General features: G+C 43.5%; 1 protein-coding gene across 2 annotated transcripts in view; it reads right to left on the bottom strand.

The window, feature by feature from the left end:
• Positions 1 to 20,229: 20,229 nt before the first annotated feature.
• The window catches only part of LOC138850975 (E3 ubiquitin-protein ligase TRIM23-like), a 36,003-nt gene continuing 29,699 nt past the window's right edge, over positions 20,230 to 26,533 (bottom strand). Inside the window, exon 4 of one of the 2 annotated variants that reach the window (XM_070097534.1) lies at positions 20,230 to 24,440. In XM_070097534.1, coding sequence (XP_069953635.1) covers positions 22,901 to 23,656 — 756 coding nt within the window. In that variant the 5' untranslated portion in view covers positions 23,657 to 24,440 and the 3' untranslated portion in view covers positions 20,230 to 22,900. The remainder of the gene's footprint in view (positions 24,441 to 26,533) is intronic. The other variant, XM_070097540.1, reaches the window with a different exon arrangement.

The following is a 26,533-nucleotide window of genomic DNA, read 5'->3' as shown; positions in this document are numbered from 1 at the left end:
GGCGTCCCTCTCTGCTGAGGCTTGGCAAGGGCGTCCCTCTCTGCTGAGGCTTGGCAAGGGCGTCCCTCTGCTGAGGCTTGGCAAGGGCGTCCCTCTCTGCTGAGGCTTGGCAAGGGCGTCCCTCTCTGCTGAGGCTTGGCAAGGGCGTCCCTCTCTGCTGAGGCTTGGCAAGGGCGTCCCTCTCTGCTGAGGCTTGGCAAGGGCGTCCCTCTCTGCTGAGGCTTGGCAAGGGCGTCCCTCTCTGCTGAAGCTTGGCAAGGGCGTCCCTCTGCTGAAGCTTGGCAAGGGCGTCCCTCTGCTGAAGCTTGGCAAGGGCGTCCCTCTCTGCTGAAGCTTGGCAAGGGCGTCCCTCTCTGCTGAAGCTTGGCAAGGGCGTCCCTCTCTGCTGAAGCTTGGCAAGGGCGTCCCTCTCTGCTGAAGCTTGGCAAGGGCGTCCCTCTCTGCTGAAGCTTGGCAAGGGCGTCCCTCTCTGCTGAGGCTTGGCAAGGGCGTCCCTCTCTGCTGAAGCTTGGCAAGGGCGTCCCTCTCTGCTGAGGCTTGGCAAGGGCGTCCCTCTCTGCTGAAGCTTGGCAAGGGCGTCCCTCTCTGCTGAAGCTTGGCAAGGGCGTCCCTCTCTGCTGAGGCTTGGCAAGGGCGTCCCTCTCTGCTGAAGCTTGGCAAGGGCGTCCCTCTCTGCTGAAGCTTGGCAAGGGCGTCCCTCTCTGCTGAAGCTTGGCAAGGGCGTCCCTCTCTGCTGAAGCTTGGCAAGGGCGTCCCTCTCTGCTGAAGCTTGGCAAGGGCGTCCCTCTCTGCTGAAGCTTGGCAAGGGCGTCCCTCTCTGCTGAAGCCTGGCCAGGGCGTCCCTCCCTGCTGACGCTTGGCAAGGGCGTCCCTCTCTGCTGAAGCTTGGCAAGGGCGTCCCTCTCTGCTGAGGCTTGGCAAGGGCGTCCCTCTCTGCTGAAGCTTGGCAAGGGCGTCCCTCTCTGCTGAAGCTTGGCAAGGGCGTCCCTCTCTGCTGAGGCTTGGCAAGGGCGTCCCTCTCTGCTGAAGCTTGGCAAGGGCGTCCCTCTGCTGAAGCTTGGCAAGGGCGTCCCTCTCTGCTGAAGCTTGGCAAGGGCGTCCCTCTCTGCTGAAGCTTGGCAAGGGCGTCCCTCTCTGCTGAAGCTTGGCAAGGGCGTCCCTCTCTGCTGAAGCTTGGCAAGGGCGTCCCTCTCTGCTGAAGCTTGGCAAGGGCGTCCCTCTCTGCTGAAGCTTGGCAAGGGCGTCCCTCTCTGCTGAAGCTTGGCAAGGGCGTCCCTCTCTGCTGAGGCTTGGCAAGGGCGTCCCTCTCTGCTGAAGCTTGTCAAGGGCGTCCCTCTCTGCTGAGGCTTGGCAAGGGCGTCCCTCTCTGCTGAAGCTTGGCAAGGGCGTCCCTCTCTGCTGAAGCTTGGCAAGGGCGTCCCTCTCTGCTGAGGCTTGGCAAGGGCGTCCCTCTCTGCTGAAGCTTGGCAAGGGCGTCCCTCTCTGCTGAAGCTTGGCAAGGGCGTCCCTCTCTGCTAAAGCTTGGCAAGGGCGTCCCTCTCTGCTGAAGCTTGGCAAGGGCGTCCCTCTCTGCTGAAGCTTGGCAAGGGCGTCCCTCTCTGCTGAAGCTTGGCAAGGGCGTCCCTCTCTGCTGAAGCTTGGCAAGGGCGTCCCTCTCTGCTGAAGCTTGGCAAGGGCGTCCCTCTCTGCTGAAGCTTGGCAAGGGCGTCCCTCTCTGCTGAAGCTTGGCAAGGGCGTCCCTCTCTGCTGAAGCTTGGCAAGGGCGTCCCTCTCTGCTGAAGCTTGGCAAGGGCGTCCACCGGATCTAATTGGAAACTTCAAGTTTCTTTCTCTTCACAAAGGAACTTTTGTTCTTCTTTCATCGCCCAGCCTTGGACAACAATTTTCTCTGGGACCATCAAGAAGCCGGACTTGATACTCCGGCTTATGCTGTCAGCAGCCCTGATAAACCGGACTTGATACTCCGGCTTATGCTGTCAGCAGCCCTGATAAACCAGACTTGATACTCCGGCTTATGCTGTCAGCAGCCCTGATAAACCAGACTTGATACTCCGGCTTATGCTGTCAGCAGCCCTGATAAACCAGACTTGATACTCCGGCTTATGCTGTCAGTAGCCCTGATAAACCAGACTTGATACTCCGGCTTATGCTGTCAGTAGCCCTGATAAACCAGACTTGATACTCCGGCTTATGCTGTCAGTAGCCCTGATAAACCAGACTTGATACTCCGGCTTATGCTGTCAGCAGCCCTGATAAACCAGACTTGATACTCCGGCTTATGCTGTCAGTAGCCCTGATAAACCAGACTTGATACTCCGGCTTATGCTGTCAGTAGCCCTGATAAACCAGACTTGATACTCCGGCTTATGCTGTCAGTAGCCCTGATAAACCAGACTTGATACTCCGGCTTATGCTGTCAGCAGCCCTGATAAACCAGACTTGATACTCTGGCTTATGCTGTCAGTAGCCCTGGTAAACCAGACTTGATACTCCGGCTTATGCTGTCAGTAGCCCTGATAAACCAGACTTGATACTCCGGCTTATGCTGTCAGCAGCCCTGATAAACCAGACTTGATACTCCGGCTTATGCTGTCAGCAGCCCTGATAAACCAGACTTGATACTCCGGCTTATGCTGTCAGTAGCCCTGATAAACCAGACTTGATACTCCGGCTTATGCTGTCAGTAGCCCTGGTAAACCAGACTTGATACTCCGGCTTATGCTGTCAGTAGCCCTGGTAAACCAGACTTGATACTCCGGCTTATGCTGTCAGTAGCCCTGATAAACCAGACTTGATACTCCGGCTTATGCTGTCAGTAGCCCTGATAAACCAGACTTGATACTCCGGCTTATGCTGTCAGTAGCCCTGATAAACCAGACTTGATACTCCGGCTTATGCTGTCAGTAGCCCTGGTAAACCAGACTTGATACTCCGGCTTATGCTGTCAGTAGCCCTGGTAAACCAGACTTGATACTCCGGCTTATGCTGTCAGTAGCCCTGATAAACCAGACTTGATACTCCGGCTTATGCTGTCAGGAGCCCTGATAAACCAGACTTGATACTCCGGCTTATGCTGTCAGTAGCCCTGATAAACCAGACTTGATACTCCGGCTTATGCTGTCAGCAGCCCTGATAAACCAGACTTGATACTCCGGCTTATGCTGTCAGTAGCCCTGATAAACCAGACTTGATACTCCGGCTTATGCTGTCAGTAGCCCTGATAAACCAGACTTGATACTCCGGCTTATGCTGTCAGTAGCCCTGATAAACCAGACTTGATACTCCGGCTTATGCTGTCAGTAGCCCTGGTAAACCAGACTTGATACTCCGGCTTATGCTGTCAGTAGCCCTGGTAAACCAGACTTGATACTCCGGCTTATGCTGTCAGTAGCCCTGATAAACCAGACTTGATACTCCGGCTTATGCTGTCAGTAGCCCTGATAAACCAGACTTGATACTCCGGCTTATGCTGTCAGTAGCCCTGATAAACCAGACTTGATACTCCGGCTTATGCTGTCAGCAGCCCTGATAAACCAGACTTGATACTCCGGCTTATGCTGTCAGCAGCCCTGATAAACCAGACTTGATACTCCGGCTTATGCTGTCAGCAGCCCTGATAAACCAGACTTGATACTCCGGCTTATGCTGTCAGCAGCCCTGATAAACCAGACTTGATACTCCGGCTTATGCTGTCAGTAGCCCTGATAAACCAGACTTGATACTCCGGCTTATGCTGTCAGTAGCCCTGATAAACCAGACTTGATACTCCGGCTTATGCTGTCAGTAGCCCTGGTAAACCAGACTTGATACTCCGGCTTATGCTGTCAGTAGCCCTGATAAACCAGACTTGATACTCCGGCTTATGCTGTCAGTAGCCCTGGTAAACCAGACTTGATACTCCGGCTTATGCTGTCAGTAGCCCTGATAAACCAGACTTGATACTCCGGCTTATGCTGTCAGCAGCCCTGATAAACCAGACTTGATACTCCGGCTTATGCTGTCAGTAGCCCTGATAAACCAGACTTGATACTCCGGCTTATGCTGTCAGTAGCCCTGATAAACCAGACTTGATACTCCGGCTTATGCTGTCAGTAGCCCTGATAAACCAGACTTGATACTCCGGCTTATGCTGTCAGCAGCCCTGATAAACCAGACTTGATACTCCGGCTTATGCTGTCAGTAGCCCTGATAAACCAGACTTGATACTCTGGCTTATGCTGTCAGTAGCCCTGGTAAACCAGACTTGATACTCCGGCTTATGCTGTCAGTAGCCCTGGTAAACCAGACTTGATACTCCGGCTTATGCTGTCAGTAGCCCTGGTAAACCAGACTTGATACTCCGGCTTATGCTGTCAGCAGCCCTGATAAACCAGACTTGATACTCCGGCTTATGCTGTCAGTAGCCCTGGTAAACCAGACTTGATACTCCGGCTTATGCTGTCAGTAGCCCTGGTAAACCAGACTTGATACTCCGGCTTATGCTGTCAGTAGCCCTGGTAAACCAGACTTGATACTCCGGCTTATGCTGTCAGTAGCCCTGGTAAACCAGACTTGATACTCCAGCTTATGCTGTCAGTAGCCCTGGTAAACCAGACTTGATACTCCGGCTTATGCTGTCAGTAGCCCCGATAAACCGGACTTGATACTCCGGCTTATGCTGTCAGTAGCCCTGATAAAGCCAACAAAGAAGACATGTGGTTGAAGGCAGACTTACAACTCTGCCAATATGTAAGTTAGTAATTATGTTCTGTAGGAAGGGGCACTGTATACCCATGTTAGATGTCCTTTTATAACCTCCACAGATAATGCTATTTTAGAACTTGAGGTACAGTGTGTACTCATAGCATCCTGATGTACATCCTAAGTTTGGTATTTTATTTCTTTGCAGCTAAGAGGAGCATTCGTTATGTTGTATCTGAATATAAGATTATCAGCATACACCTGGACGTGTTTAACCATGTTCCTAGATATTACACAAGCAGCTGGTGGTGTAGCTTGGTCACACCTGCTGCTGATGACTGAGCTGTGAGGCTGCACCTGCACACACCTCAACACGGCACATGACGTACCTTTTATATACCTTTGAAGAGTTTCGAGAGTTTAGGTACTTTCCTGGTCAAATAGGCTGTTACTTCTGGAGGCCTGCTGCCCCACATGTCCATCACAGCCTGGTTGATCTGGCACCTAGTGAAGATACTTGTCCAGTTTCCTCTTGAAGACTTCTACACTTGTTCCAGCAGTGTTTCTGATATTTTCTGGTAAGATGTTAAACAGTCTAGAGCCATGGATGTTGATACAGTGTTCCCTTATTGTCCCTACCACACCCCTGCTCCTCAGTAGCTTTATTTTACACTTCCTCCCATATCTCTCACTCCAGTATGTTGTTATGGCAGTATGCAGATTTGGGACCAGGTTCTCAAGTACTTTCCAGGTGTTTACCTGGAGAGAGTTCCGGGGGTCAACGCCCCCGGTCTGTGACCAGGCCTCCTGTATATTATCATGTATCTCTCTGATCCACCAGGAGGCCTGGTCACAGACCGGGCCGCGGGGGCGTTGACCCCCAGAACTCTCTCCAGGTAAACTCTCCTCCACTCCAATGAGTACATGTTCAAAACTTGAAGATGTTTCCAGTAGTTTAGGTGCTTTACTGGCTCAGCATGCCAACATGCATTGCACTGATGCAGTTACATCAGAAAAATGTGAATGATACCAAGGACACCCGACAGAAACCTCCCAAAATCAACTGCCCAACTCTACAGCAAGGCATCAGTGAAGATGACTGGACTGCGTTCACCCGCCGGTGGGATATGTTCAGAAATGGGACCGACCTAATGCAAAGTCAAGTCACTGCTAAGGTCCTGGCCTGCTGTGAACCGGATTTAGAAACCCTGTTGTTCCAGGAAACCCCAACAATAGCTAGCAGTCCCGAGACAGGTCTTAGATGCCATGAAACACCTCATGGTGTTGAGCGTGGTGCTGAGTGTGAGATGGGCGACGCTACTTCAGATGAAGCAGGAACAAGGGAAACACTTCAGGCAGTATATGGCAAAGCTTATATAAGACCTTAGTGCAGTTACAATTGAGAGTTGTGCCTTTTTTATATTATTAGATTAAACTCAGTTGTACTTTAGCTCATTCCAGCACAACACATAGGCAACACCAACTCCATTATGTGTATTAGTGACTATACTCTACATGACCAAAATGCTTTAGCTATATACTTGTCCAAACTTCCCACCACTACAGATATCAGTAGTAGAACTCAACACACAACTCAGGATATAAATAACCATAATTTAAACCTAGAAGATGATTGATCACGTTGACCCTGATCTAAACCTCCATAATCTGACACCCAATCAAAACCTATTGGAAAGTAACTGCCTTTACTACACAGCATCACAAGCCAGCACTATCCTAAACAATGCTAAAAGTCTATCAGTACTTAACTACAACATCAGATCCTTAAGCAAACACTATGATGACCTCCTAGCACTCCTTGAATCACTAAAGACACCCTTCTCCTGCATTATTCTTACTGAGACCTGGCTTAAGCAGGACACAATAGATATCTACCCTCTACCAGGATACACAGCAATCCACAACTGCAGACCATACCAAGTTGGGGGTGGTATTGCAATCTCTTACTCTAACCAATTATCTTGTATTAGCACCACTTGCTTTAGTGATGAATATGGAGAATACATTTTTGCTAATTTTACTGTAAAAAACCTTAAGACGCCTATAACAATCGGTGCCATTTACCGGATACCCCACACAAACATCCCAAATTTCAGTGAGAAATTAAAGGCACTAATAACAAACAGACAAATGAATAAGCACCACCTTCTCTTAGCTGGAGACTTCAACATCAACCTAGGCTTACTAGATGATCAGCCTGTAACTGATTTCATCCACAATATGAACAACACACTTCTCATAACAACAATAACTAAACCAACCAGGCTCACTGAGACAAGTGCAACCATAATAGACCACATATGGACCAATATACTAGCCCCCCTTAAATCAGGGATAATCACAGATAGCACTACAGACCACTACCCTACCTTCCTCTTGACAAACATTAGTAAACCACCACTTGAATATAACAAAGTTTCATTTAGACTCCATGACGAGGCCTCAATAAGGAATTTCACAGCTGACCTAGAGACTGTTGACTGGCCTACAGAATTCTCCAAGGCCAATGGTATTGATGACTGGACAGACATTTTTCTTAACAAATTACTTAGACTATACAACACTGTCCTATAAAAACGAAACATCACAAACAAACGGCTTGGTTGCCCATGGCTAACCAGCACCATTCTGAAATCCATTGATAAGAAACACCAATATGAAAAGCAATATAGACAGGGCTTAATACACAAAGATATTCTTAAACACTTTTCATCAGTCCTCACCAAAGTAATAAAGAAAGCCAAACAACTATACTATTCCAGCAGATTCACTGACACATTATTGTTCATGTCCTTTCGCATGCTATTTCATTACTTTTTAACAAGTCACTAGAAACTAGCACCTTCCCGAAACTGCTCAAGACAGCAAGGGTTACACCTGTGGAGAAATTTTCTCCAGGAGGGGGGTATCAGCCCCCTTCAGCCCCTTTCAGCCCCTTCAGCCTTGAGGGGCCCAGCCCTCTCAGAAGGGGCAAGCGTCTTGTTTACTGCTACAGTGAGTAATTGATCACAGATGCCGTACGAGTATGCGACATGGTCAAGCGACCGCTGCTCCTTGCCGTCCAGTGTTGCAGTAAGGTGCGGACTTTTGAGTCCAAACAAGTATGTAATTTGTCAGCAATCAGTGAATGAAATATGCTGACATAACATCCCCTAGGGGTAATTTATAATCTTACAAATTATAACTCTTTACAGCCTGTTGAGAGATGACTTCAACAGCTTCTCAAGACCTCGTCTGCAGGGGCGGCTGTGCAGGCAATGAGTTGTCTTTCTAAGTTAAGTTTTCCCTGTTTAAACTTAGCTGATAACCCATTTCTCAACATATTGGTTGTGCTCGAACCGGATAAAGGCCACACTGTGGTCCAAATATGTTGTACTACAGTGTACAAATAACCTACGAGCCAAAGTCCTTCGAAAAAAGCTGTAAAACTAGTGTTTTACAATATAAATCAGTATAAATGAGTCCCTCCAGACTCAATCACAGAGAATGGGCAGCCAAAAGAAAATGGGCACTCACCCAGCGTTCACCCAAAGAAAACGGGAGCTGAGTGACTCAGTTAGTTTAATATGTTTATTATGCACCCCATACCCATCCTGTGGGCGGTAGTCAAAAGATTACAGAGGTACATAATTGGTCCAGGGACTGGACTCCAAAGTTTTGATAGCTGAGCAAGTTACAAAGGTAATGAACTAGATCTGGTCACAATTGTGACCAAGTACAAAGGTAATGAGCTCCAGGTAGAGCTGGTCACACTCATGAATAATTGCAAAGGTAATGAATCATAAACACATTAATCATGAGAATTTACAAAGGTAATGAGCTCCAGGTAGAGCTGGTCAAAATCATGACAAGTTTCAAAGGTAATGAATGATAAACACGTTATCACATGATTACAATCATAGACAAATTACAGAGTAATGAGCAGTTAACAAACATAGCAGGGAATTCATCCATTGCCCCAACAACAGATGTTGCTAAGTGCCTGTCTCTCCTCGGTAGACAGCCATTGCAAACAGCAGCAAGTTGCTCACCCAACAAGAAAACGGGGGATAGCACCCAGCATCCACTGCTCCAATCTCGAAAATCGCTGACTAAGACAACAACAACCCAAGTGATGTTCGGTTTGTCTGAGTGTATATACACAGTGTTTATAATGTTTATAGACAGAAATTAAGAGACAAGATTGTGTTAAAGTTTGTTTCTTATAGATATACCTGTTATATTAAAGGAACTTATATATAAAGTGTAAGCTTTCAAATACATATTAACAGTGACATTTATATATGTGTAAGTAATATTCACGTGTGATTTACAGTTATACAGTGACATTTATAGTGTATAGTGAATGAAGTGTATAACATTATTTACGATTAATCATCGTGGTCAGGCTGACAGCAAACTGAAGCCATAAACATCAGTCACATGTACTGTGTACCCTTCATGGTCATTGACCTTGAGGTTAAGCTTAGTAGGTCAGTAGTATCTGACTGATTATTGCTGACTTAAGCATAACAAAAACTCAGCTGTTTATAGCAGTACAGTGTTTTTTAAACACTCTAAGTGTGGTGCTAGAATTTTCAATATACCATTAAAATGGCTTGTTTGAAAACTCAGTTTCAGTCTTTACAGACTAAGATTACACAATTAGAAAATCTAATTTCAGTCTGTATAGGATTAACTCAAGATACAAACATAGATTTTGATGATCTTGAGGTCAAGTTTGAATTATTTACACAACGTCTGGAAATAATTAATTCAGACTATACACATTATGAAAAGAATTTTCTTGAATCAAATCCAACTGAGGATGAAATTAAAAATGTTTTGGATACTTTTAGTAATCAACAATTAAGGTGGACAGGAGTACAGGCTATCTGCCGCAAAACTCTGTCACAGATACCTACTGTAACTAGTGGTCAAACACCTGTTACACCTGTAACAACAAGTGTCCCATCACCAAGCTTACCTACATTGTCATTACCTATTTTCCAAGGTCATAATTATGAAGAATTCATTAGTGGTTTTCAATCCATAGTAAATTCATGAACTGACATAGATGAGATTGCTAAGTTCAATTATCTTAAATGTCTTGTGAAGGGAGAACCCTATGAACTGATTAAGTCATTTCCGGTGGTTAAAGGTAATTATCAAATAGCCTTACGTGTCTTAGCAGACAATTACTTTGATGCTGACAAGGCTAGAGTTAGACATGCAGTCTTAATATCAAGCTTGAAGCCACCCAAACATTGTTTTTCAGACTTACAGGCATTTAGAATCACATTAGACAATAGTCTCAGATCTCTAGGTGCTAAATATGACTAGGAGGGAGAGATACATGATTATATACACCTGGAAAATCCTAGAGGGACTAGTACCGAACTTGCACACGAAAATCACTCACTACGAAAGCAAAAGACTTGGCAGACGATGCACCATCCCCCCAATGAAAAGCAGGGGTGTCACTAGCACGTTAAGAGACCATACAATAAGTGTCAGGGGCCCGAGACTGTTCAACTGCCTCCCAGCACACATAAGGGGGATTACCAACAGACCCCTGGCAGTCTTCAAGCTGGCACTGGACAAGCACCTAAAGTCAGTTCCTGATCAGCCGGGCTGTGGCTCGTACATTGGTTTGCGTGCAGCCAGCAGCAACAGCCTGGTTGATCAGGCGCTGATCCACCAGGAGGCCTGGTCACAGACCGGGCCGCGGGGGCGTTGACCCCCGAAACTCTCTCCAGGTAAACTCCAGGTAAGACAATGTGATTGGTTTATCAGTGGTATTGTACAAGATAAGTTGTCACCACAAACTATTGAACGATTAAATATTATGTTCAATAAACGCTATTTCACTTGTGAGGAAATTAGCAATGGTTTACAAACAATAGTTTCATGCATGCAAGCAACGAGACAAGATGAAAAATCCACAAATCCAGTGGATAACAAACCTTCAACTCAGTATAAAAAGAGTATACCTACTCCCACTAAACCACAGAATGGGAAATCTCATATAGGCATTTATCAAGCTGTGAATACAACAGACAGTAAACAAACTGTCACACATAAACGTACTCCAAAATGTGTACTTTGTGATGGAACACATTGGGCACAGTATTGTATTCAATACACATCAATGGAGGCACGTAAACAACGTGTTCATCAGCTGAAAAGATGCATCAAGTGTTTATGTGAACACAAGGGAGGTAAATGCTCACTGAAGAAGTGTTTTAAATGCAAGGGTATGCATCATACAGCATTATGCCCAAATACTTTTGCTGAACAGCAGAAGACTTCCACAGAATCAATAAGTCAACAAGCAACAGCATTAAATGTGAGAGATAAGTTTAAAGCAACTGCTCTCCCGATAGCTCAAGTTGAGTTATCTAATAAATTACACAAAACCAATGTGCTAACACTATTTGATCAAGGCTCACAAAGGTCCTTCATAAGAAGAACAGTGTTGTAGAAACTGAATAAACAACCCTATGCCAAAATACAGTTAGATATAGCTGGGTTTTTCCACAATTCTGGTAAACAGACATACGACCTAGCCAGAATCACTGTTGGTCTAGGAAACAGGAAAAAGACAGTAGAAGCTGTGGTAGTAGATGATTTGCCTAAGTCTGTGCATTATTATTATTATTATAATCAAGGGGGAAGCGCTGATTATGCCTGGGGGGGGGGATATGTGGAAGCATTCAGGCTTAATTCGGGGAACTGGAGCACAGATCCAATTCCCTAAATCAAGAGCCCCTCACCAACATCAAGGAACCTTCCTTGAGGGGTAAGTCTGTGCAGATCCAGGGATTAAAAGAAACAGTTGCAGCACTGAAAGCAGCTAAGGTCAAGTTAGCCTGTCCTGACATACAGACGGACACTATTAGTCCAATTGATTTAATCATTGGAAGTGATTATTATCATTGTTTTGTGCAAAATACAGTAAGTAAACATGATGTTCACTTGCTGAAAACATCAGGAGGCCACATGATATGTGGTCCCATTCCCTCTCAAAGTGGGAAAGAAGCTGATATTGATTCAGTGGAAAATGTACTAGTTACGAGAATAACCGCTGATCATGTACCACAGCAAAAATTATCATTACTGGAAGAAATGAATGAACCAGTTGATAAGTTGTGGGATTTAGATGCGATAGGTATTGATGTAAATAAACCAAGCCCACAAGAGTCTCAGACTTATAACCAATATTTGGACACTGTCAAATATGAAGATGGACAGTATTGGGTTAGGTTACCATGGAAATTAAATCCACCACATCTGCCTAGCAATTATCGCATGGCTTTCGGACAGATGAAAGCACAAATACATGAGCTCAGGAAGAATCCAGAGCTACTGACTGTCTATGATAATATCATACAAGAACAGTTGGACAATAAATTCATTGAGGAAGTAGTTGAAGATAAGTTGAAGACAGAAGCTCATTATCTCCCGCACCATGGAGTCAGAAAAGATTCTGAAACCACTCCACTACGTGTTGTATATAATTGCAGCACACGTGCAAATAAAGATGTAGCAAGTCTTAATGACTGTCTGATGACCGGACCCTCACTAACTGAGAAGCTTGGAGACGTGCTTATGAAATTCCGCACATACCCATATGCCTACACGGCTGATATTTCCAAGGCTTTCTTAAGAGTAGGACTACAAGAAATAGATAGAGATTATACTCGATTCTTGTGGCCTGAAAATCCACATGATCCTCAAAGTCCTGTGAAAACTTATCGTTTCAAATCAGTATTATTTGGTGCAACATCCTCTCCATTCTTACTAGAAGCTACTCTAAATACACATTTGAAGAAATCAGAAAGTCCCTTCAGAGAAATCTTAAAGAAAAGTTTCTATGTGGACAATCTTCAAGGTACTGTGAATAAAGAGGAGGATTTGAAATCCTTATACAGAGAAGCTAACAAGGAGATGAAAGAAGCAAATATGCCTCAAAGCTCGTGTGAGTGTGAGTTTTCATCAGAGCTGCCTCCTGGTGTTATTACTGCAACAATATTGTCAGTGGAATGCCTTCCATCTGAACAAAAGAAACTAATGGAAAAATAAATAAATAAAGAAACGACTAGGTAAAATAAGAAAAATGATTTTTGAGAATTTTACTTAAAATTTAAATACAGGGGACCCCCACATACCGTTAAATCCGCATACCGATACATTTTATCGCTCAGATTTTGCCTCGCATACCGCTAAAAAACCCGCTCAACGCTATTCGTCCGAGACGTGTCTATGTGAGGCCTGAGCCAGCCTCACATGTTCTGCCGGTGGCATTGTTTACAAGCCAGCCTCCGCGGTAACATCCAAGCATACAATCGGAACATTTCGTATTATTACAGCATTTTTGGTGATTTTATCTGCAAAATAAGTGACCATGGGCCCCAAGAAAGCTTCTGGTGCCAACCCTGTGGTAAAAAGGGTGAGAAATATTATCGAAATACTGTGGTACCATGGTCAACTGCTGATGCTGCTGCTGCTGTACAACCATCAGCTGCTGCTGCTGTACCACCATCAGCTGCTGCTGCTGCTGCTGTAGTACCGTCTGCTGCTGCTGTAGTACCGTCTGCTGCTGCTGTAGCACCGTCTGCTGCTGCTGTAGCACTGTCAGCTGCTGCTGTAGCACTGTCAGCTGCTGCTGCTGCTGCTGTAGTACTGTCAGCTGCTGCTGCTGCTGTAGCACTGTCAGCTGCTGCTGCTGCTGCTGCAGCACTGTCAGCTGCTCCTGCTGCTGTACCACCGTTAGCTGCTGCTGCTGCTGCAGCACCGTCTGCTGCTGCTGTAGCACTGTCAGCTGCTGCTGTAGCACTGTCTGCTGCTGCTGTAGCACCGTCAGCTGCTGCTGCTGCTGTAGTACCATCAGCTGCTGCTGTAGCACTGTCTGTTGCTGCTGTAGCACTGTCAGCTGCTGCTGCTGCTGCTGTTGCACCGTTGTTTGTGTGGCTTATTGAGAATACCAAGAAACAATTAACCCCAGAGGGTTAGCCACCCAGGATAACCCAAAAAAGTCAGTGTCATCGAAGACTGTAACTTATTTCCATTAGGGTCCTTAATCTTGTCTCCCAAGATGCAACCCACACCAGTCGACTAACACCCAGGTGAACAGGGAAAAATGCCTGGAACTAGTGCTCATATTGGTGAATTTAAAGCCAGCAAAGGTTGGTTTGAGAGATTTAAGAATTGTAGTGGCATACACAGTGTGATAAGGCCTGTTCTGGAAGAAAATACCAAACAGGACCTACAGTACTCAGGAGGAAAAGGCACTCCCAGGACACAGTGTCTCATCAGTCATTGCTGCATCTTCAATAAAGGTAAGTGTCATTTATTCTTCATTTAGTAGACTAGTACATGCACAATATATATTGTGCATGTACTACTCTACTATTGTGCATGTATCCTTCTCTTTGTGTGTAGGAAAATGTATATTTCATGTGGTAAAATTTTTTTTTCATACTTTTGGGTGTCTTGCATGGATTAATTTGATTTCCATTATTTCTTATGGGGAAAATTCATTCGCATAACGATAATTTCGCATAACAATGAGCTCCCATGAACGGATTAATATCGTTATGCGGGGGTCCACTGTATAATAAAAAAAATGGCCTTCGGTTCTTGTAGTTGGGCAGGAGTAGGTAAGGCCCTGGATAGATCTTCTGATATTATTGATGTAGGTTATCCTGGGCGGATGGTGATAGTCCGATGTTCTGGAATCTCCTACCACTTGGATGGAGCACCACAAGAAGAACAGGTAAGGGCCAGTAGTAGTCCAATAATGTTAATAAGTCTCATTAACAAATGTCTTGCTCCTTTATCTGGCGTCTATCCTGGATGACCACGCCAGGAACAGAGCTGGTAATAAGAAAAAATAAACTGGTTACCAATGGTCATAATAATATAACATTTAAGAATGGAAAAGAATGATAAATGCCAAAATCATTACTGGTAACCAGCAAACAAAAGAAAGGAACAAACAGTAATACTCCTGGTAGATCACCCTACCTAATTAGGAGAAGAGTGGAGGTGAAGTGACTCTCCAAACTTCAACCTACACCAGGTAAGGTCAATATTACCAGGAGTAGAAATTTTAACAAATCGGACACCAAGAACTAGTTTCGCCCCAGCCCGCCAGAGGGAGAGGGGGTGCACGACGTAACTCACTAATGGTTCCTGGTTGCCTGAACAACCTTAACCCCACTTACGCCTACTTTTCCCTCACAATACCCCCTTCCAAAACTTATGGACGGAGTCAATAAGTCAAAGAACAGAGGGAAAAGAACTATGTACAACCTCGGCTCAGCCAATCTGAAAAGTGGTTTTCAGAGCCAGAAATATAAACGACTTTAAACTTATAAGGCTGAATAGCCAGAGCCCATCTCAAGAGTCTGCTATTTGACCCTTTAAAGTTTTCCAAGTACATCAGTGGCTTGTGATCTGTTTCAAGCACAAAGGGTTTACCGTATAGGTAGTATTAAAATCTACTTATACCCCATACTAAAGCATAACATTCTTTCTCCACAGTGGAATATCTTTCTTCTCTGGGCAGAAGCTTCTTACTGGCGAAAGATACTGGGAAAGGTGTCTCCTCATAATATTGAAGTAGTACAGCCCCGAGTCCAGAATGGGAGGCATCTGTTTGGAGACAAAATATTTTATTAATATCTGGTAATTTTAGGACAGGGGGGTTTGAAAATATCCTTTTAATTTCTTCGAAGCTTTGGATGGCTTCATCAGAACAACTAAGAGGTTCCTTGACACCCTTTTTCAAATAGTCTGTAAGAACTGAAGTTAAACTACTTAAATTTGGTACAAAACATCTATAGAAGTTTACAGATCCAAGGAAACTTCTTAATAACCTTTTGGTAGCAGGGAATGTACTTTCTAAAACGGCTTTAGTCTTATTAGGAAGAGGTGATAAGTTGTTGTCAGAGATAATGAACCCAAGGTATTGTACCTTATGATAGCCAAGAAAGCACTTTTGTGGTTTAACTGTAAGGCCATGAGTTCTTAGTCTTTTCAAAACAAGCGATAGTGTATTTAGATGGTCTTCCCAGACACGTGTCATGATATAAATATTATCAAAATACACTGAGACATTCTTTAGATCAGAAAGAACTACAGTGGACCCTCAACCAGCGATATTAATCCGTTCCTGAGAGCTCATCGTTAGTCAAAATTATCGTTAGTCAACTCAATTTTCCTCATAAGAAATAATGGAAATCAAATTAATCCGTGCAAGACACCCAAAAGTATTGAAAAAAAAAATTTTTACCACATGAAATATTAATTTTAATACACACAAACTGAAGATTACATGCACAGTTACATGACACTTACCTTTATTGAAGATCTGGTGATGATTGATGGGATGGGAGGAGGGGAGAGGTGTTAGTGTTTAGAAGGGGAATCCCCTTCCATTAGCACTTGAGGCAGCAAGTCTTTTTCTGGGGTTACTTCCCTTGTTCTTTTGATGCCACTAGGACCAGCTTCAGTTACTGGACTTCTCTCGCACAACATATCTGTCCATAGATACCTGTACCTCTCGTTCCTTTATGACTTTCCTAAAGTGTTTCACAACATTGTCAGTGTACAGGTTGCCAACACGGCTTGCAGTAGCTGTGTGAGGGTGATTGTCATCAAAAAAGGTTTGCACTTCAAGCCACTTTGCACACATTTCCTTAATCTTAGAAGTAGGCAACTTCTTCAATTTCTCTCTCCCCTCCTCCGAAGCAGTTTCCTCAGGTCTGCCCTCTTGCTGTTCAAGATGATCTAGCAGCTCATCAGTGGTTAGTTCTTCACTGTCCTCCACCACCAACTCTTCCACATCCTCCCCACTAACCTCCAACCCCAAGGACTTCCTCAATGCCACAATGGATTCCTCAACTGGCATAGGATTCTCAGGGTTAGCCTCAAATCCTTCAAAATCCCTTTTGTCTACACATTCTGTCCACAGTTTTTTCCAAGCAGAGTTCAAGGTCCTCTTAGTCACTTCCTCCCAAGCCTTACCTATAATGTTTACACAATTGAGGATGGCAAAATGATCTTTCCAAAACTCTCTTAGAGTCAGTTGAGTTTCTGAGGTCACTACAAAGCACCTTTCAAACATAGCTTTTGTGTACAGTTTCTTGAAGTTGGAAATAACCTGCTGGTCCATGGGCTGCAGGAGAGGAGTGGTATTAGGAGGCAAAAACTTCACCTTAATGAAGCTCATGTCCCTAGAAAGTCGCTCTGCCACATCTCTAGGATGACCAGGGGCATTGTCTAATACCAGGAGGCACTTAAGGTCTAATTTCTTTTCAATTAGGTAATTTTTCACAGTGAGGGCAAATGCATGGTGTAACCAGTCATAGAAAAAGTCCCTAGTGACCCATGCCTTACTGTTTGCCCTCCACAGCACACACAAATTAGCCTTGAGGACATTGTTTTTCCTGAACACTCTGGGGGTTTCAGAGTGATACACCAATAAAGGCTTCACTTTGCAATCACCACTAGCATTGGCACACATCAACAGAGTAAGCCTGTCTTTCATAGGCTTATGTCCTGGGAGTGCCTTTTCCTCCTGAGTAATGTACGTCCTGCTTGGCATTTTCTTCCAAAACAGTCCTGTTTCGTCACAATTAAACACTTGTTCAGGTTTCAGTCCTTCACTGTCTATGTACTCCTTGAAGTCCTGCACATATTTTCAGCCGATTTGTGGTCCGAACTGGCATCCTCACCATGCCTTATCACACTATGAATGCCACTACGCTTCTTAAATCTCTCAAACCAACCTTTGCTGGCCTTAAATTCACTCACATCACTAGTTGCTGGCATTTTTTTAATTAAATCGTCATGCAACTTCCTAGCCTTTTCACATATGATCGCTTGAGAGATGCTGTCTCCTGCTATTTGTTTCTCGTTTATCCACACCAATAACAGTCTCTCAACATCTTCTATCACTTGCGATCTCAGTTTTGAAAACATAGTTGCACCTTTGGCAAGAACAGCTTCCTTGATTGCCGTTTTCTTGCCCACAATAGTAGCGATGGTTGATTGGGGTTTATTATACAACCTGACCAGCTCAGAGATACGCACTCCACTTTCATATCAATGATCTCTTTCTTCATCTCCATAGTAATTCTCACCCTTTTTCCTGTAGGGTTGGTACTAGAAGCTTTCTTGGGGCCCATGGTGACTTATTTTGCAGGCGCAATCACTAAAAAGGCTGTGATAATATGAAATGTTCCAGTTGTATGTTTGGAAGCGACCGCGGTGGCTGGCTGGCTTGTAAACACTGGCACCAAAGGGACAAGTGAGGCGCGCTCAGGCCAAAGTGGACGCGTATGGTACGGAACGAATAGCGCTGGTCGGGTTTTTAAGCGCTAGTCGAGGCAAAATTTTTGCATTAAAATGTATCGCTAGTCAGATTTATCGTTAATCGATGCCATCGCTGGTTGAGGGTTCACTGTATTCTCATAAGCCTAATATACGTGGCACACACGGTAACCAAGCCGAAAGGCATTGTGCGATATTGCATTAGACCTCTATGAGTAGGGAAAGCAGTGTATGGTTTCGAGTCTGGGTGTAATGGCACTTGATGGTATGCTTGTGAGATGTCTAACTCCGAGAAGAATTTGCAGTCATGGAATTTATACAAGTCATGATCAATTACTGGCATGGGTTTTGCATCCCATTTAGTTATAGTATTTAAATAACGAAAATCTTGTGCCAGTCGGTAAGAATTATCGGGTTTCTTAACCATAACAACTGGTGAACAGAAAGCTGATTTCGAAGGTTCTATGATATTTAAGTTAAATAGTTTGTCAACCTCATTATCAAAAGTTTTCCGTAAGTGAACGGGAACAGGGTAGATTTTCCGCCTTACTGGTTCATGATCCAACAATTCAATCTTGTGTACAATAGTGGTGGTAAGTCCTGGTACCTCTGTGAATACGTCAGAAAATGTATTTACTAAGGCACTTACTTGAGACTTTTGTTTATTTGACAAGTCGTTGTTAATGTTGACATTTGACTTCTTTGGTGAGGGATCATGCGTTAAGATATCTAGTAGTTCCTTCGATTCTGTAAAAGACTCATCATCTATAATACAAACTCTACATTCATACAAATCACCACTTGTAACCACGCTGTAAGAAGTAGTATCTTCGTCAAAGGAATTTACACAAATATTAACTTCTCTTCGATGTAAAGTAAAAGGACACAAGTGCAACTAATGTGACATTTATTGTGGCAACGTTTCGCTCTCCAGGAGCTTTATCAAGCCATTACAAACAATACATGGACACAGAGGGTATATAAAGGCTCAGAGTGAGGTGTAATACTAGTGAGGTACCATTTCGATGTTCACTAGTGGTAGTAGTAGTAGTAGTAGTGACAAAAGTAATGGTACCTCACTAGTATTACACCTCACTCTGAGCCTTTATATACCCTCTGTGTCCATGTATTGTTTGTAATGGCTTGATAAAGCTCCTGGAGAGCAAAACGTTGCCACAATAAATGTCACATTAGTTACACTTGTGTCCTTTTACTTTACATATTGTCGGTAATTCTACCAACTTTATTCTCTTCAATGGTACCGTTTCAAAATATTGACGTGATACATTCTTTCTTTACCCTTGACATCAAAGATATAATCTACCGTATTACAGACCTTCACTACTTTATACGGTCCGCGCCCGGTAATTAGCAATTTGTTGGATTTGTCAGGTAGGAGAACTAAAACTTCATCTGGAGTTTACCTGGAGAGAGTTCCGGGGGTCAACGCCCCCACGGCCCGGTCTGTGACCAGGCCTCCTGGTGGATCAGAGCCTGATCAACCAGGCTGTTGCTGCTGGCTGCACGCAAACCAACGTACGAGCCACAGCCCGGCTGATCAGGAACTGACTTTAGGTGCTTGTCCAGTGCCAGCTTGAAGACTGCCAGGGGTCTGTTGGTAATCCCCCTTATGTGTGCTGGGAGGCAGTTGAACAGTCTCGGGCCCCTGACACTTATTGTATGGTCTCTTAACGTGCTAGTGACACCCCTGCTTTTCATCACCAACATTAAACTTATGCTTGGAGCTTTTATGGTCAAAATAGGTCTTGTACGTTTCCATAGACATCTCTAGGTTTTTACCGACCAAATCGGCGGTTTCTTCCAATCTTTCCCTTAGATCTAAAAGAAACTGATAGCTGTTTTGAATCTCAGGTTTAATATCTTTGGACCAAAGTTCATTCAAAATAGATAGTGGTCCACGAGCTTGTCTCCCATAAAGGGGAATAACCAAGGGAATCACTTGGAATCTCGCGCATTGCGAAAAGAGCACATGGTAGAAATCTATGCCAGTCCATTGGTTTAAGAATACATAGTTTTTTTAATATTGACTTTAGGATGGCATGTTGTCGCTCCACTCTTCCGTTACACATTGGATGGTAAGGTGTAGTGAAAAGAGGTTTAACCCTTTGAGGCTTTTGGTCGTACTAGTACGTCTTACGCGTAGGGGTTTTTGACGTACTAGTACGCATAAATTCTAGCGGCCTCAAATCTAGTGGGAGAAAGCTGGTAGGCCTTCATATGAAAGAATGGGTCTATGTGGTCAGTGTGCACAGTCTAAAAAAAATCCTGCAGCACACAGTGCATAATGAGAAAAAAAAAAACTTTGACCATTTTTTTGGAATAAATCAGCGACTTTGCAGTGTATTTTTGTATGGTATTTATTGTTGTATTCTAGTTTTCTTGGTCTCATTTTATAGAATGGAAGACATATTACAGAAATTGAGATGATTTTGACTGGTTTTACAATGAAAGGTGCCTTGAAATTGAGCTCAAAGTAGCAGAAATGTTCGATTTTTACCAAACTTCAAAAGTAAACAAATCGTGCCAAGCGTGCAATACACGTCAACTGGTGAGTCTAATATTCTTTCACAAGTGCACCAATAATATTTATACCATTTTTTATACTAATGCAGTAGTCTGCATAACAGTAAATCTTATATTTTTTGTGAGAATAAAAATTCAAAGTGGAAAGCAAAAGAATATAAGAGGGGCCTTGAGACGTGACTAGAGGAAATGTCATTTTAGTGCCAGGAATGTCTTTCTTGTTTATTCTGGACCCTATTCGGAAATTGGCATCTTTTGAAATTTGTGTGAAATTGGCAAAATTGCTAAATTCTGACCACTGTACTGGATAGTTGAATTTCATAAATGGGTGGTTTCTTGCACCCATTCGATAGAAAAAATGGAGTTCTAGCGAAATATTCATGTTTTTTGTCGACTAGTACAGTGAAATTGGCCAAAAATGGGGCTCAAAGTGGGCAAAATCGCCGATGCGTAAACATCGCCGAGACCGTTAACTTTGCGAGAGGATAATTCCATAAGTTTTCTATCAAATTTCAAACTTTTGGTGCCTTTATGATCGGGAAAAGATTCTCTATCTTTTCATAAGAGAAAATAATTTTTTTTTTTTTTTAAATTTGGCCGACCCTGAGAACGAGTTTCGGAGAGGGCCTGTCGACCCTCAAAGGGTTAACACCCACAAGTTGATAAACGTGTTCCATTAATTCTGAAGTGAATTGTGCCCCTTTATCAGACAGAATTTCACGAGGTATACCTACACGTGAAAAAATAGAAAATAAGGCTTCTGCGACTTCTATGGACGTAATGGATTTTAAGGGTACCGCCTCTGGGAAGCTGGACACATAGTCAGTCATAGTTAAAATATATTTATGACCTCCTGATGAGCGAGGTGTGATGGGACCAACTATATCTACTGTAACCCTTGCAAAAGGGACTGAGAAAATTGGCATCTTTACCATAGGAACTCTCCTAGTTCTACCCTTTTGCGTGGAAAGTTGACATATGTGACATGATCTGCAGTACTTATAGATGTCAGAGGACATACTAGGCCAGAAATATAGGTCCTTGATTTTATTATAGGTCTTCCTATGTGAAAAATGGCCAGAGACTGGTAGGTCATGAGAAATCTTTAAAATGGTTTCCCGGCAATCCTGCGGAATGACTAACAGGCTTCGACCAACGTCATTGGGTTTGTCCGCAGACACTATAGTCTTGTACAAAAGATCGTGTTTGAACTCAAACTTGTAAGAAAATTTCTTTCTCTGTATCACCTTGCCATTTAAAGCTAACTTCCGAGATTCCTCTAAGGAAGGACAAGTCTTTTGAAGACCCTCTAAATCTATGTAAGACAGCTCAATTGGCTTTCCTTTGGAAAGAACTACACTGTAATGGGTGGATAGGTTTTACCTTAGACTGAGCTCTGGTAAGGACGTTAATTGTGTCTAGTTGTTGAAAAGATTGTGCCACACGTTTTCCACTGGTGTCTGCATTGTCCAGTTTAAGTGACTGACTTACTAAAGGTGTTACCGGAGTTTCGTGACCATCAGCTCTCTGATTTAAGTTATCCAACTGAATCTCATCTGGAACTATCTGTGAAGAAAGAGATACTAGGTTCCAACCCTTCCTTGGAAACTCCAAATTCCAAACAGTCCTTTTCAGATGGGAAAGTAGCCCCTTGTATGTTCCCAACCAAAACAGAACACAAGGTTATCGGGGCAACTACGGCATCTACCCATCCTGAGAACCATTTGCACCTAACGAAACATCTGACTGTTGGAAAAGAATTGCTTCTTCCTAAATAGTCAGTTAATTTAGTGGACTTATAACGTGAAGAATCTAGGTTAGGGAAAAGCTTACTTGAGATAACAATACAGGAACATCCAGTGTCTATAAGAATGGTTGACACATTCATGCCATTGACTGTACCTTCACTAAAAGGTGCGTTTATATTAGATTCGGCGAAACATTTACCGATATTTTCACCTTTTTTCTTAGGACAGTCGGGCCTTCTATGACCCCATTCATTACAGTTGAAACACTTTACTGTGAAGGCCGTGGAATTCCTTGGTATGGAGGGTTTGGATCCCTCAGATTGCTTAGGCACAACAGGCTTATATCTGCTACGCTCTTTAGGGTAGCTATTATGAGCGCACGCATATATATCAGCAGCTTGTGCCATTTCCGCAGCCGTATGAATGTTTCTTTCTTTAATGAATATTCGTAAGTCAGAGTTTACAGAAGAAAGGAATTGATCTCTTACCATCAGGTCTCGTAAAGATTCGAAATCGTGGTCAGCCTCAGCACTATCAATCCACGAATCAAATAATCTGAAAAGTGTTGTCAAGAATTGCATATAATTTTAATTAGGAGTTATTTTAATGTGTCTAAACTCTGACCTGTAATGATGAGTAGTTTTTTTGAAAGCCTGAAGTATAGCTTTCTTCAGCAGGCTATAACTAGAAATAACATCAGAGGGTAGAGTGGAATAAACATTTAATGCTGAACCTGACAGTAGTAAGCCAAGCCTAGTAGCCCAAGAATCTGCTGGCCAGTCACAGAGAGTAGCAGTACTCTCGAATCGAGTAATATATGCCGCTATGTCATCTTGTTCTGAGAAAGGTGGTATTTGTGGCATCCTAATATTAGGTTCTTGGGAAGGGTATTCTAGTACCCCTTCATCTATTTTCTGCTTAGATAGTTCTATCTTCTTGGCTTCTAATTCCAACCTTGATTGTTCTAACTCCCTCTGCTTAGCCTGAACTCTATCTTCTCTAGCTATCCTTTCCTGTTCGAGTTTATCCTCCCGAGCTAGTCTTTCCTGTTCCTTTTTCTCTTCTCGAGCTAGTCTTTTTTCTTCCCGAGCTAGTCTTTCCTGTTCCTTTTTCTCTTCCCGAGCTAGTCTTTTCTCTTCAAAAGCTAGTCTTTCCTGTTCTTTTTTTTCCTCTCGAGCTAGTCTTTCCTGTTCCTTTTTCTCCTCTCGAGCTAATCTTTCCCGTTCTTTTTCCTGTTCCTCTTTCTTTACAATAGCTATTTTAGCAGTAATGTAATTATCAAGGCTTTGTCCAGTAAATCCCATTTCCTTTCCAGCTTTCAACCAGAAATCTGAAGAATCCATCTTGTAAAAAGAAATATTACGCACCCAACTTCAACTGTCTTAATTAAAACTAACAGGAACGTCTGTTACAAAAGAGGGACACAGTCCGCACACTTTAAACTTCCCAAAGTAGAAAATAAAATAACTATTTCTCCCTGGAAGATACACTTGTGGGCCCAATAGCCTTCACTAAGCAAAATACACACGGTTCACACAGGAGGGGTTATTATCAAAGTTCCCCAGGTCCAACAAATAGGTAAACTTCTAAACCGAACCTTAGAACCAAACAACGGTAAGTCAACCAGACTACCAGTAATGACTTGACACCTCAACTAACTCACCTTTTTCTATCTTAAATGTTATACTCACAACCAGTTGAACCATCAGGACGATGTTGCTTCAAGAGTCGGATCCTGGCAAGGTCGCCATTGTCAGTGGAACGCCTTCCATCTGAACAAAAGAAACTAATGGAAAAATAAATAAAGAAACGACTAGGAAAAATAAGAATAATGATTTTTGAGGATTTTACTTAAAATTTAAATATAATAAAAAAAATGGCCTTCGGTTCTTGTAGTTGGGCAGGAGTAGGTAAGGCCCTGGATAGATCTTCTGATATTATTGATGTAGGTTATCCTGGGCGGATGGTGATAGTCCGATGTTCTGGAATCTCCTACCACTTGGATGGAGCACCACAAGAAGAACAGGTAAGGGCCAGTAGTAGTCCAATAATGTTAATAAGTCTCATTAACAAATGTCTTGCTCCTTTATCTGGCGTCTATCCTGGATGACCACGCCAGGAACAGAGCTGGTAATAAGAAAAAATAAACTGGTTACCAATGGTCATAATAATATAACATTTAAGAATGGAAAAGAATGATAAATGCCAAAATCATTACTGGTAACCAGCAAACAAAAGAAAGGAACAAACAGTAATACTCCTGGTAGATCACCCTACCTAATTAGGAGAAGAGTGGAGGTGAAGTGACTCTCCAAACTTCAACCTACACCAGGTAAGGTCAATATTACCAGGAGTAGAAATTTTAACAAATCGGACACCAAGAACTAGTTTCGCCCCAGCCCGCCAGAGGGAGAGGGGGTGCACGACGTAACTCACTAATGGTTCCTGGTTGCCTGAACAACCTTAACCCCACTTATGCCTACTTTTCCCTCACAATATTATTTGCTATATTCCTCCATTTTAGGTGCCTTAAGTTGAAATCCCCCAGGAGCAAGATGTTGGGGGCAGGAGCTGACAGATTTTCCAGACAGTGGTCAATTTTTAACAGCTGTTCCTGGAATTGCTAAGACGTTGCATCCGGAGGCTTGTAGACTACCACAATGACTAGGTTTTGGTTCTCGATCTTTACTGCTAAAACTTCCACTACATCATTTGAGGCATTAAGCAGTTCTGTGCAAATAAGTGACTCTGCGATGTACAGGCCAACCCCCCCTTTTGCCTGTTCACTCTGTCACATCTGTATAGGTTGTAACCTGGGATCCATATTTCGTTGTCCAAGTGATCCTTTATGTGGGTCTCAGTGAAAGCCATGAACATTGCATTTGCCTCTGCAAGCAGTCCACGGATGAGAGGCATTTTGTTGTTTGTTGCTGGCTTTAGACCCTGTATATTTGCAAAGAAGAATGTCATCGGACTGGTGGTATTGTTGGTACTGGGGGGGGATTTTTTTTCCGGCATTAGTATCTGTATCTGTTGGTTTGGAGTGGAGGCCATCGACTGTGGTTCCACTCCATAAGTGACTGGATTTGGTGTACGATTTCTGCCATTTCCTGCCAGTTTTTTTTTCCTTCCTGGCACTTAAAAACCTCTCCCTCTTGAGTGGCTGTGGCTACCCAGATTTTCCCATGGCCTGGATGTTTTGTATCTTTTTGTCCCCTTTAGATGGTGTGCCTGGCAATTTAAGTTATAGCACAGTCTTTCCTGTACTGAAGAGGTACACATTTCAGGGTGAAAAAGCTTACAGGAAGGGAGTTTGCATTTTCCTGTTGTCATATGGGCACGGCATTTTCTAGGGTGGTCATAGTTGCAAGTCCCATCTGTTTTTCCAGATTTTCCATGCCTGCAGATACCTGCAGATGCCTGTAGCAAGTAAGTTAAGCAATTAATTGATAGAAAAAGGACAGCATGAAACTGACTCTTCCATTGTTGTTGGAGCTAACACCCAGGTACCCATTTACTGATGGGTGAACATAGACAACAGGTGTAAAGAAACATGCCCAATGTTTCTACCCTGGCTGGGAATTGAATACACCTACCATCCGACTTACGACCTGCTCGACATACGTCCACTCGACTTACGACCGTGTATCTGGCAGCTGGGCTGGGCCGGCTGATACACACCACTGTACAATATTTGACAATATTCGCGGTGGCAATGCGTCATGCCGGCAGCATCAGTTTGAGTAACCCTGTCCTATCAGCAGCATCATACTGTATTAACTGTACTAACTGGACAGTAAATTTCACAATGGCCCCTAAGATGAAGTCTGTGGCAAGAAAGGCTCTTACTCTCGAACTCTCTATTTGTTTTCACTATTGCACATAAACCTGTCTGTATCTGTCTGCCTATATATCTGTGTATCTCTGTGTGTCTGTTTATCTATGTCTACCTGTGTGTCTGTCTTTCTGTCTACCTGTGTGTCTGTCTTTATGTCTGCCTGTGTGTCTTTGTCTACCTGTGTGTGTCTTTATGTCTACCTATGTGTGTCTTTGTCTACCTGTGTGTCTGTCTGTCTACCTGTGTCTGTCTACATATGTGTCTGTCTACCTGTGTGTCTGTCTACCTGAGTGTCTGTCTACCTGTGTCTGTCTGTCTGTCTTTCTGTTTGCTTGTCTGTCTCAGAGCCGCTCATTAACCCTTTGAGGGTCGACAGGCCCTC

The sequence above is a fragment of the Cherax quadricarinatus genome, chromosome 4, assembly GCF_038502225.1.
Source record: "Cherax quadricarinatus isolate ZL_2023a chromosome 4, ASM3850222v1, whole genome shotgun sequence".
Taxonomy (NCBI): domain Eukaryota; kingdom Metazoa; phylum Arthropoda; class Malacostraca; order Decapoda; family Parastacidae; genus Cherax; species Cherax quadricarinatus.
The sequence above is the reverse complement of the archived record's forward strand: the minus strand, read 5'-3'. Positions and strand labels throughout refer to the sequence as shown.